We start from the raw sequence: 12831 nt of genomic DNA on the forward strand, positions 1-12831 counted from the left end.
CCAATGCTTGGCACACATCAGGCACTTAATAATGTTTGGGTTTTTTTTTTCAACCCTTGCCCTCATCTGTAACAGACTTTTTGGTTCTCTCTTCGTAAAAGAGGAAAAGTCTGAATTTTTCTTTTTCTTCTGTGGGGTGTACCTTATTGTAAAATTTGGGTTAAGTATTTAGTCATAGTCTAAGCTTTTTCTGTGTCATCTGCTGGCCTTTGAGTGTCACCAAAATGTACTAAGTATTGGTTCCAAGACAGAAGAGAGGTAAGGGCTAGCTAATGGGGGTTAAGTGACTTGCCCAGGGTAACTGATGCTACATTTGAACCCATGATCTCCTGACAACTTGCCCCTAGTTGCCCCACTGATTGCTTATTGACAGATAGCCTCCAAGTGCTTTCAGCAATTCTTGAAGAATTTAAATCACAGAACAGTTATATTGGTTAAGAGTTTCTTCACCAGGCAGGCCTTCAGTGATAGTGAAAAGTCAAATATAGAACCAAGATTTCAAATCTGAGTGAGCAGGTAAATGGTAGAGTCACCTATGGAAATAATGACATCAGAAAGAGTACAGTAGAAGATCACTGAATTTAGTCAGGACATCTTTAGGAACCGAATCCCTTGGGCAAGTCACTTAACATCTCTAGGTCATAATTTTTTCATCCACAAAAAAATGGGTTTGAACATAATGATGTTGGGGCAGCTGGGTAAAGCAGTGGATAACAAACTGGGCCCAGAATCAGGCAGTCTCACATTTACTAGCTTTGTGACCCTGGCTAAGTTATTTTACTGTTTTCTTCCTTGTTTTCTTCATCTGTAAAATGGGGATAATAATAGCTCCTACCTCCCACAGCTGTTGTGAGGATCAAATGAGATAATTGTAAAGCAGAAGACATAGTAAGCGCCATATAAATGTTACCTATAATTATTTTTAATTGTCTTCCAACTCTTAACCTATGATTCTATGATCTGCTTGAATGGGAAGAGAAGTAGGTTTAGGAGAAAAAATAAGCTCTCTTTCTGCTGTGGTGAGTTTAAAGAGCTACCTGTGGGGGACAGCTAGATAGCCCAGTGGATTGTGAGCCAGGCCTGGAGATGGGAGGTCCTGGGTTCAAATTTGGACTCAGACCCTGGGCAAGTCACTTAACCCCCATTTGCTTGCCCCTTACAGCTCTTCTGCCTAGGAACCAACACACAGTATTGATTCTAAGACAGAAGATAAGGGTTTAAAAGAATAATTTTTCTAAAAAGAGCTTCCTGTGTGACATTGAGGTGCAAGTATACCAAAGGCAGTTGAAAATCCAGGTCTGCCGCTTGGAAGAGAGGTTAGAACTAGAGATAAATTTGGGCTTCATCCCCTAAGAATGAATGCAAAAGAAAAAAAATTCCTTTTTTTTAATTAAAAAATTTTTTTTAAATTTTAACAAATTTCCACACAAGTTTCCCAAGTCATATGATCCATCTTGTCTCCCTCCCTTCTTCCCTCCCCCCTCCGGAGTTGAAAAGCAATTCAATCTGGGTTAGACTCGAATTATCACGCAAAACACATTTCCATATTATTCAAGAAAAAGCATTCCTTAAGAGCTCATTAAGTGCATTTCAGGTTCCTTAACAATTGACTGAGATGGTATACTAGCACAATAAAGAGTCCCTATCCTCAAGGAGTTTGCATTCTAATAGGAAGCTCCAGCACGTGCATAGAAGAGGGGGTAGTTGGGGGAGTGTAGGTAGGGGAAGACGTCAGTTTCTGGGAGGATGGAGCCCTAGGCTACAGTTTGCAGATGAGCCCTTTTTGGAAACCGAGGCAGGGCTGACAAGTTTTTTGCTTCCAGAAGACGACCTTTCTACCTCAGGGCTGTGTGGGGTGGGGTCCGCACACCTCGCCTGAAGACGGCCGGGGTGAACCTCAGCTGGAAACTTAGTGCTGGTCGAAGTCACCGGAATGGAGGGTATTGTCACGACAGTGTAGACCGAGGAGAGAAGGGCGTCAAGGAGGGAACCTCGAAGACCACAGACCTTTACATCACTATTCCTGACGTTTGCCTAAGAAAAAGGGAGGGGGCAGGGGAGGTGTCACCCCCAAACAAGACCTTAAAAAAAGCTACCAGTTAAAAAGTACAAGAAAACTTGCTTTTTTGTTTGTGTGTGATTCCTATCAAATACCCCCTACTCCTACAGTAAACTCCCACCTCGTCCTCTACTCTTCAAAGAGAAGACTTTGCGGGACAGGAAGCCTGTGTTCGGAGTTGCTGCAGGCCCATTAGAAGAGCAGCTATTTCCTTTCAAGCTGCCCAGTTATCTATAGACTCAAGAACCGAGTCTCCTAAGAGCCCGTCCTTTCCCCCCACCCCTTACTCCTCAACCCACCCACCTACTTCCTCCTACTCTATACACAGATGCTGAGGGCTGCCAAAAATTTCCACCCTCCGCGCCCACCCCCACCCCCCCACCCCACCTCCCTAGCTAACTTCCTTCCAGCATTTCCTGAGCTGGATGATCCTAGGATTTGTAAGACAGGAAAAAAAGGGAAGAGTGAGGGCGGTCGAGAGAGACAGGATGCTTGTTTTTCATTTGACCAAAGCGGTCTGAAGGCAAGACACCGGGGCCTAAGAAAGCGAGCTCTCTGCGGACTCCGCCTGCCCTACCTCCCGCTTCTTCACTCACTTGCTCGTTTGTTAGCTCTTTCTCTCCCCCCCACCCCACCCCCGTTATATTCTCCTCCTTCTCGGAACATATTTAGTCGGGGGTGGTGGTGAAGAGGGAGGGGGTGAGGGAAGGAGACCGCTCCCCTTCCCTCTAAAGCAGAGGAAAAACACCAGAAGACCCAGCAGGAGGCTGTGAAAGTCCCTGGGACTCCAGCAAGGAAGTGACACTCCCAACATAACATCTACTTCAGCTGCCAAGTCCGAAGCGGGGCCCTCCTCCACCCACTGCTTTCCTTTGATGAGAAACTCTTTGGATTTCAGGCTATGCTCTCTCCGCTGCCTCCTCCGGAGCCGGGCTGCGTCCTTCCCCTCCCCCACCCGAAGAGGGGCTGAGCTGAGCCGCCTCGGGTCCGCTTTCATGTGGATGTCTCTGATCCCCAGCCCTTCTCTCCTCCACACCCGATGTGACCCTCCCGAGCCGTGCTCCAGGCGCTGATCGAAGGAGGAGAATCCATCTTCAGCCCGGTGCCAAGCGGAGGGGGAGGGAGGGACCAGGAGGGGGGTGAACCTCTTTGGGACTAACTCATGAAGAACAAGGGTGCAAAACAGAAGTTGAAACGAAAAGGTGCTACCGGTGCATTTGGCTGTGACCTGACGGAATACCTGGAGACCTCGGGCCAGGATGGTAATGTGCTCATTGCTAGTTCTCTTCTAACTGTGGTTGGGGTGTGTTTTTTATTTTTTATTTTTTCGGGGAGGGGGTTGGGAGGGGGAGGAGAAACAGACCGTGCCAGAGTGCTCTGGATTCAAGATCTCCCCGTGAAGTTCGTGTAAGCGTAATTAATCTGTTTGGTACCGCGGCCTTATGGGCTCTAAAGGGGATCCGCTATGTTAACTGTCACCCAGCTCTGCGCGGTCGGAAGGGGCTTGTCCGCGGAAACTGGCCGATCCTCGGAGCGAACTCCTTGGCGCTGGGGTGCTGCCCAGCTGATCCGCCAACTCTCCTCTAACATGCCAATTGGGAGTGGACTCCCTAGTCCTGTCTCCAGGCTAGGATGCTGGCAGACCGCGGGGAGCCCGACGGAAGGACGAACGCATGGACAGGCGGGGTGAAGGGCTGGCTTCCTTGAGAGTATAAACCTGGAATGTCTTGGGTGTCCCTCCCCCATTTAAATTTCGGTAGAGCTCCCATCTCCCCTTTTAAGAGCCTACTGGAATGGGGAGGGGGGAAGAGGGAATCCTGATGGGGGAGTGGTTGTGCTAACATTTTCTGCATTTCTGAACCGATGCCAGATTTATACTACCTCGCTTCCCATCCCCACCCCCATCCCCAACGAAGCCCCCCCCCCCCATACCTCCTCCTGCGTTTTCAGATTAGCATATGGTGTGTCAGACAAGGGGAGTGTTGTAAAAAGGTCAAAGGGCTTTGGCTTGAAAATAGTTTGGGATGTGTAAAAGAAACAGAGAACATTTATGTTTTCAAGGTTGGAGGGAAAGAAAAGGGGGCCCAGAGGGGGAGAAACAATTTAAAGATTCATTGCAAAAAAAAAAAAGGCCAAACAATACAATAACCATAATGTAGTATTTCAGATTAGAACATAAATTACCGAAAAAGTCAGAACATCAAATGTTAAGTCTCCTTGTAAGGTTAACTATCCTCTGCGCCCCCACCCCCACTTACAATTGAGCCTTTTTCTTTGGAAACAGCTTGAGCTGCATGTACAGGAAAAATCACAGCAGTAAGGGAAGTTGGAATGGGGCTTTACGGTACTGCATCAATACCATGTGCCATATTACTGGGAAATTAAAAGTTGTAATAAAACACGAAGAAGCTCCCTACCATGTGTCCAGTAGGAAGTAGTTCCCCAAACAGTGCAAGTCTGCTTTAACTTCCTTTTTTTTTTTAAGTTTCAGTGGCAAAGCCTTTAGTTGTTTGCAGTTTTGGAATGGATAAAAATTCCAGTTCACTTCATAATAACATAAAAACTCACATTAATGTAGGCACTTTAAGGCTCACTGACTACTTTACAGCATCCCATTTCATTGGCACTACAACCCTGTGAAGTAATAGGACAAGTACCCATTTTTTCTAGATGGGGAAACCAAGTGTGAGTTCCGTCAAGAAACTTAGAATCACATGGCTAATCAATTTCATGGGAGGATTTGAACCCAGGTCTTACTTGACTCCAACTCAACATTTTATTTAAGTGCTGGGCTGTCTCTTCTCATAGGGCTTATATTATTTAAACAAATGGATTGTTTAAATAGAGCTAACTGGGAGAGGGATTAATCAATCATACAAAAGTCTTTAATTTAAAATCCGGAAGTAGTTTTTACTCTGGATCTATATTTATTCAATTCTTGTTAACACTCATAAGAGATGTATTTGAGTTTGGAAACGTGGACAGATTCTCCTTTAGACTTAAAAGAGCATTAAGGATATGGGTCTTCTAAGTTCAAATCCATAAACAAGTCTAGTCAATAAGCCTAGAGTGCCTACTATGTGCTACGAGTTGCCACACTGGGACATCTTTTCTGCCCTCCCATTTTTCTCTAGTGCATTTAGGTTCAAGTCCAGGTGTAAAAAGGATGCCTTTAATAAACTACCTTTAGGCATATTCCCTGAAGTGGCTTCTGAGTTTTTTTGTTTGTTTGTTTGTTTATTCCTTCTCCTGAAGTGAACAGAGACTTGCCCTAGGGGTGTGCTTCCAAGCTCTATTGTACAGATCAGAGATATTTAGAACTGGAAGGGACTAAACTGTGTGACCTCAGGTCAAGTCACTTAACCTAATGAGAAGGTTGGAGTAAAGACTTTTCAACATCCGTTTTTTTAAAAAAGGAAAACATCCCATATTTATATTATTCTAAATTTGAAAATCCTATATTTATAGTATTCTAAACCCCCTATCAATCAACAGACATTTATTAAGTGTCTAATATGATCCAGTCACTGTGCTAGCTACTAGGGATATAAAGACAAGGCTGAAATGTAACAGAAGCTCCCTAGTTTATATACTATTGGCAGAGATCATCTATATGGCTATAAGTTTATAGAAAAAGAGATGGAGAATGACTTCTCTGGGGGGGGGGGAAGAGTGTATCAGCCGTTGAGGGAAAAGGTTTCATGTTGAAGGTAGAATTTGAGCTGAATGTTAATGCAAAGATATAGATAAAAAATGGAATTCTATATATGAGGAACAGTAAGAAGTTCAAGTAAACTGAATCATAAAATTCATGAAAAGGAAAGGTTTATAATAAGTTTGAAAAGGCAGATGGGGACAAGATTTTTTTTTTGAAAATTTTATTTAATTAGTTGATTTAGAATTATTTTCCCCTGGTTACAAGAATCATATTCTTTCTCTCCTCTCCCTCCACCCCCCTCCAATAGCTGGTCTGCAATTCCACTGGGTTTTATATGTGTCATTGACAAAGACCTATTTCCAAATTATTAATACTTACACTAGGGTGATCATTTAGAGTGGGACAAGATTTTTAAGAGCTTTAAATTTAAATTTCTATGTGCATTCTCATTGTTTAACTCAATAGTTTAATGCTATTATTTAGCGATTTTTTTCAGTCATCTCTGATGACTCCATTTAGGGTTTTCTTGGCAAAGATAATGGAGTAGTTTGCCATTTCCTTCTCCATATCAATATATGAGGAAACTGAGGCAAATAGAGTTAAGAACTTTGCCCAGGGCTATAGGACTACTGCCTGAAGTTGAATTTGAACTCTGGTCTTCCTGACTCCAGGTCTGACTCTCCATCCTAGCTGCCCATTTTGCATGTACTAAGAACTTTAATGCTTTTTTCATTCATTTAAATCCCAGAGGATTTTCTATTTGATTCTTCAGTAATAGAGAATCACTGGAACTAGAGCAGAGAAATAACACTATGCTTTAAGAATATTTGTGTTGTGTTTTTATTGGCGGAGAGGAGACTAGTGCTTGAGATGTTATCTAGGTTTAGAAACAAGATTGAGCTATTCATTAGATATGTGGGGTAAAGGAAATCAGGAGTCCAGGATGACAAGGAGAGCCCAAGTGGCCAGAAGACTGATAATCTATCTCATCTACAGTAAGAGGGAAATTCAGAAGAGAAGAAGGTTTTAGAGGAAAGATAATGAGTTCTGTTTTAGACACATTGGACATGTTGTGTCTGAGGTGCCTACCAGGCTACTCTCCTAAGACTAATTATTGTTGGGGCAGCTAGATGGCTCAGTGGATAGACCACCAGGCCTAGGGTCAGGAGGACCTGGGTTCAAATGTGACCTCAGATACTTCCTGGCTGTGTGACCCTGGACAAGTCACTCAATCCCAATTTCCTAACCCTTACTGTTTCTTAGAACTAATACTTGTATTGATTTTAAGGGCTCTCTTTTAGATATATAATCTTTTTATAGATTATATGCTCCATCATCTCTCTACATAGACATTATTTATATATATATAATATAGACATTTATTTATACATATGTATAAATTATAGCATCCTGGAATTCCCTATTCTAAGGAAATCACAAGTACAGTTCCTACTTCTCATCAACTGGCTGTGTGATCCACTCCCAAGCAACTGACACTGAAATATCAATGAAATCACAGATCTGGTCCAAAAAGAAAAAAAGAAAAAAAAATTAAGGCCTATTTCAGTGTGGAGCAGAGTTGATCCTGATTTCTTAAGCCAGAGTGAACAGTTTTGGGGAGTAAAGACTTGGAATATAGTCCAAGAGACCATCTTGATAAATTTGGAAAAGTTTATTTCCAGAGTTGAAGTGTCAAGATCACACAGTGAATTAATGACAGAATCAGAACTAGAACACATTCCTTTTTTTTTGTTTTAAACCCTTACCTTTTGTCTTAGTATCAGTTCTAAAACAGAAGAGTGGCAAGGGCTAGGCAATCAGGGTTAAATGACTTGCCCAGTGACATACAGATGAAAAATATCTGAAGTCACATTTGAACCCAAGTTCTTCCAGCTCCAGACCTGGCACTCTATCCACTATACTACTTACCTACTCCTAGAACCCATGGATGCTTCATGGATTCCAGTCCAACTCTCCTTCAGCCTGTGTCAGATTAGCATCTCTTTTTTTTGAGTTATGAACAGATAACCAATAGTCGATCCATTGAAATGACTAAGACAACAGTAAAAACCAAACAAACACGTAAGAGTTTAGTATTGTAATTTTTTTGTTGTTGTTGAGCCCAACAGGGTTAAGTGACTTGCCCGTGTTCACTCAGCTAATTAGTGGTTGAAGTCATATTTGAACTCAGAAAGACAAATCTTCATGATTCCAGGCCTGTCACTCAATCTACTGCACCCCTTGGCTAACCCTTAGTATTATAATTTAAAGAAAACTTACTTCTAAGTTGCTCATTCAATGAGTGGCATAATCATGATTTTTCCGCACGATAGGCATGCAATTCACATAAATCACTGTAATTTTGCAACAGCTCTGGACGCAGGAGTCTTGGAGACCATGTGGAAGAAGAGCCACAGAGGGACGCAGACCTCTCTCTGTGAGGCATCATGGTGTAGTATCAAAAGAGTACTGGTTTTGGAACCAGAAAATCTGAGTTCAAATTCTGACCCCTCTACTAGCTGTATGCCCTTAGAATAAGTCATTTTTGCTCTGATCTGAGTCTCAGTTTCCTCATCTATAAATGACAGAATTGGACTTGTTTGATAATTCAGATACTTTCCAACTCCAAATTTATGATCCTGGATTTCAGGCAAGGAAGAAAAGTCTTGTGTTGGGGGTTGGATAGGGAGCGGCAAGCATCCTAGAGAGGAAGATGGTTCAAATAATATTCTCCCAGAGGAGTCTTTAGGGTTTAGAGATCAAAGGGATTTTTTAGATGTATATATCTAATTTTACATTTTACAGAGGAAGGAGACCAAGAAAGGTAAAATGATTTCCAAGGTCCCGCAGGGAAACAGAGTCAACATTCAAAACTAAGTTCTCTGACTCCAAATTCAGTTTCTTTTTATAAACACATTGCCACACCATTCTGCTCCAAGTAAAGGGCCTCCAACAGCTACATACTCATTTGAAGTTTGGAAAGGCATGAATGAATGAATGGAAAAGCATTTATCATCTGTAAGACACCAAGGATACAAATACAAAAGAGAAATTGTTCCTGCCTTCCAAGAGCTTACATTTCAATAGGGGGTGTGGTGGTCCCTGGAAGGGGTACTGGGAAGATGGAATATGGTGAATTGATCCACAAGATAAATAGTTGATTTGAGCTATCAAGGAATTGAGGTGTAGTGTAGGAGTGCTGATTTCACCCAGAGCTTCAAGATGAAATACTGGATGAATGGGAAATACCGTGTGGGAAAATTTTAGGGTGCTTGGCTGAATGAGATCTGTACTAAAGTAGAAATCATGTCAAACTCCAAAAAGACATATCTTCATCAGTGTAGGTACTAAATTCAATTGAATAAACATTTACTAGGTATGATATATAATCCCCAGTTATAGGTATTGAGGATAAGGACAGCACTTGTGGTTTTCAGTGGTATACCAAAATGCTAGGTTTGTGAAATTTCTACTAACAAAATGGAGGTGGGTGTAGACACCTTCTTTGAAGCTTATAGTCTTAGAAAGCCTAGAACCCTAAGTTTCTTGAAAGTATATCCTCTCAGAGAGCCTAGAAGCCTAAGAGTTTCTTTGAAACAGTCTCAGAAAGTCTAGAATACTAAAAGTTTCTTTGAAATTTAAATTAAATTAATTTATTATTTTATTAACATAATTAAATAAAAATGAAAAAGCCTAGAGTCTCACAGGCACTTATTTGTTAGAGGTGAAATTTGAATTCATACTTTCCTGACTTTCCCAGTTCTTTCTCCAAGACATAGATTGCATTGGCCATGACACCTTGCTGCTTTTCATCTGTGAGAGGCAGAATTTAACTTATGTCTTTCTTGCTTCAAAACCAAACACACCATCTACTGTACCATATTACCTTCCTTCCTTCCTTCCTTCCTTCCTTCCTTCCTTCCTTCCTTCCTTTCCTTCCTTCCTTCCTTCCTTCCTTCCTTCCTTTCCTTCCTTCCTTCCTTCCTTCCTTCCTTCCTTCCTTCCTTCCTTCCTTCCTTCCTTTCCTTCCTTCCTTCCTTCCTTCCTTCCTTCCTTCCTTCCTTCCTTCCTTCCTTCCTTCCTTCCTTCCTTCCTTCCTTCCTTCCTTCCTTCCTTTCCTTCCTTCCTTCCTTTCCTTCCTTCCTTCCTTCCTTCCTTCCTTCCTTCCTTCCTTCCTTCCTTCCTTCCTTCCTTCCTTCCTTCCTTCCTTCCTTCCTTCCTTCCTTCCTTCCTTCCTTCCTTCCTTCCTTCCTTTCCTTCCTTCCTTCCTTCCTTCCTTCCTTCCTTCCTTCCTTCCTTCCTTCCTTCCTTTCCTTCCTTCCTTCCTTCCTTCCTTCCTTCCTTCCTTCCTTCCTTCCTTCCTTCCTTCCTTCCTTCCTTCCTTCCTTCCTTCCTTCCTTCCTTCCTTCCCCTCCTTCCCTTCCTTCCCTTCCTTCCCCTCCTTCCCTTCCTTTACCTTCTGTCTTAGAATCAATACCAAGTATCAATTCTAGGCAATTAGGGCTAAGTGACTTACTTGCCCAGGGTTACCCAACTAGGCAATGTCTGAAGTCAGATTTGAGGTGCTCTCTCCACTGAGCCACCTAGTTGCCCCTGCCCAAGATTTAAAATCTGGGGACCCACCTTCTAAGCATGCAGAGACTTTGCTGACATAATCCAGGAGTCACTGCCTGGCCACAAGAATGGCATTCAGATTTTACAGGAGGAAAGGACAAATGATTGATACTGTATCAGTCTTTGATGGGACCAAAGGGAAGAGGGAAAGGAAGCTGGAAGGAGGATGGGGAGTAGAGAATGAGAGCCACTGGGGGGGGGGATTTGCTAAATATTTGGGTCCCAGTTATATTCTAAGGCACCAGGATTGGTAATAGATGGGGAAAAAATGGGGAAGAGAAACACCCAGATACAGTCCCTGCCCTGAAGGCAAGGCTTTTATACTGTATAATGACAGAAAGAAAGCTAAGGGCATCCCAGGCAGAGTTCACATTTTTCCTTTTCTTGGGGTTATCTTAGTTTATCTGCATCTGCACTTTGAGGTTGTGGGTGGGCCCTTCTGAAGAGCTGTCCTCAGACATAATCGTGTTTTGAGCACCATTCCAAGTGGTCTATTTCTTCATCTCCCTCTCTTTAACCACTTCTTCCTTGATCAGTAAGCATGCTCAGAGCAAGGAGCCCACATCACTGCCCCTTGATAGAGCCAGGCAGGTACTGTTAAATTGGATCCTAAATTTGGACCTAGAAGGGACTTTAAAGGGCTTCCAGTCCAACCCTCTTGTCTTACAAAAGAAGAAATTGAGGCACAGGAGTTTAAAGTGGCTTGTCCAGCTGATAAATGGTTGAGGAAGGACTTGAACTCAAGATTTCTTGCCTTTCAAGTCCAGTGCCCTATCTGGTTTGCAATCCTGCCTCTTTTGGGGGCAGTTATTTTGCTTTCTTGCTGTTCCTCCTTATGACAAGATAGAAGAGCAGTAAGGGCTAGGCAGTGGGGTTTAAGTGACTTGCCCAAGGTCGCAAAGCTAGGAAGTATCTGAGGCTAGATTTGAATCCAGGACCTCCCATCTCCAGGCTTGGCTTTCAAGCCACTCAGTCACCCAGCTGCCCCTGAGTCATTTATTCTGGGATTTTCTTTGGTGCTTAGGGGTCATGTGATTTAGAGATTTTTTAAAAAATCCATCCTGGCCACTCTTCCCTTTTCCTCTGGGATGGGCACCGTCTGACCTCTCCTAAGAAGCCTGCTTTATTTCACTGAACCCCTGACAAGGAACTTATGAGGTCAGATTGCTCTGGTGCTTCTTCTCTATAGTCCAGATGCCAGTTCTGTCCTTGGTGGGCAGTGGTGATCATTCCATTCCGAGAACAGCTTCAGATGATTTCATTAAGAGGTGTGAACAGTGGTTCATGCGCTTATTGCTGAAGATATTTTTGGAGGAGGTGGATAGTCACTTTACATATTTCCTCCTAAAATAGAAACTATACCATAAATCTGTTTTTAATTTTGAAAAAGTGGCTCAGACTAGCAACTCGCAAATGTTCATTCCAAAGTTAGCCAGCCAGTGCTATGGAAATCAGACATCCCCAGCCTCTGAAAGAATCGAGATAAGGAGACATCACAGTTTTTATTTCAAAGGGATCCTCTGGCCCAGCTGATAAATTGACTAACACCTCTAAGCTTCTAAAGCAAACCTCAAAAACTTAGTTCATTCCTTTGTACACTTGGGAAACATTCAGAATTCCTTAGGGAAATAAATCTTCATTTTTCAAATAGATCTTCATAAACTTTGAGGGCAGCTCTAAAGTTGAAGTAGAAATTGCCAAGTTCCAATGTATAGTTTAGTTGAAGAGACTTAAAAAAAATACTAAAATGGGATAGAAAGGGGGAAGAACAGAACTATCAAAAGATAATTTTTTTTATATTTTATATTTAATGAAGTAGGATAAAAGTTATTAGGTTTTTTTTTATTTTTTTTGTTGTTTGTTTAAAACCCTTACCTTCCCTCTTGGAATCAATACTGTGGTAAGGGCTAGGCAATGGGGGTCAAATGACTTGCCCAGGGTCACATGGCTGGGAAGTGTCTGAGGCCAAATTTGAACCCAGGACCTCCTGTCTCTAGGCCTGGATCTCAATCTACTGAGACACCCAACAGCCCCCTGTTTCACATTTTTTTTAAATTAACCCTTACCTTTTGCCTTAGAGCCAATACTGTGTATTGGCTCCAAGGCAGAAAAGTGGTAAGGGCTAGGCAATGGGGGTCAAGTGACTTGCCCAGGGTCACACAGCTGGGAAGTGTCTGAGGCTAGATTTGAACCCAGGACCTCCCATCTCTAGGCCTGGCTCTCAATCCACTGAGCTACCCAGCTGCCCCCTCCTGTTTCACTTTTTAAAGAGACTTTTATACTTTTTTTGTCCCTTTCAGTATCCTGTGTATATAGTGCTTTACATATTGTAGTCACTCAACACCTATTTGTTGACTAGATGAATGAATGACTAGTTGTTTCCCAGTGAAGAAATAGTGATTCTAAATTCCTGAACCTCGTCAGAGGGTGATAACAGTCAATAATTTACTTGAGTCACAAGCCCAAATGAACAGCAGAGTATAAGGAAGAAACTCCCCAT

The 12831-nt window shown here is 42.5% G+C and overlaps 1 protein-coding gene across 2 annotated transcripts in view; it reads left to right on the plus strand.

Moving 5' to 3' along the window:
• Positions 1–2497: 2497 nt before the first annotated feature.
• The window catches only part of ARHGAP31 (Rho GTPase activating protein 31), a 184435-nt gene continuing 174101 nt past the window's right edge, over positions 2498–12831 (plus strand). For both annotated transcript variants that reach the window (XM_001369947.4, XM_007493728.3), the window contains exon 1: positions 2498–3321. In XM_001369947.4, the coding sequence (XP_001369984.2) occupies positions 3222–3321 (100 nt within the window). In that variant the 5' untranslated portion in view covers positions 2498–3221. The remainder of the gene's footprint in view (positions 3322–12831) is intronic.

This window comes from Monodelphis domestica, chromosome 4 (assembly GCF_027887165.1).
Source record: "Monodelphis domestica isolate mMonDom1 chromosome 4, mMonDom1.pri, whole genome shotgun sequence".
In the NCBI taxonomy this organism is placed as follows: Eukaryota; Metazoa; Chordata; class Mammalia; order Didelphimorphia; family Didelphidae; genus Monodelphis; species Monodelphis domestica.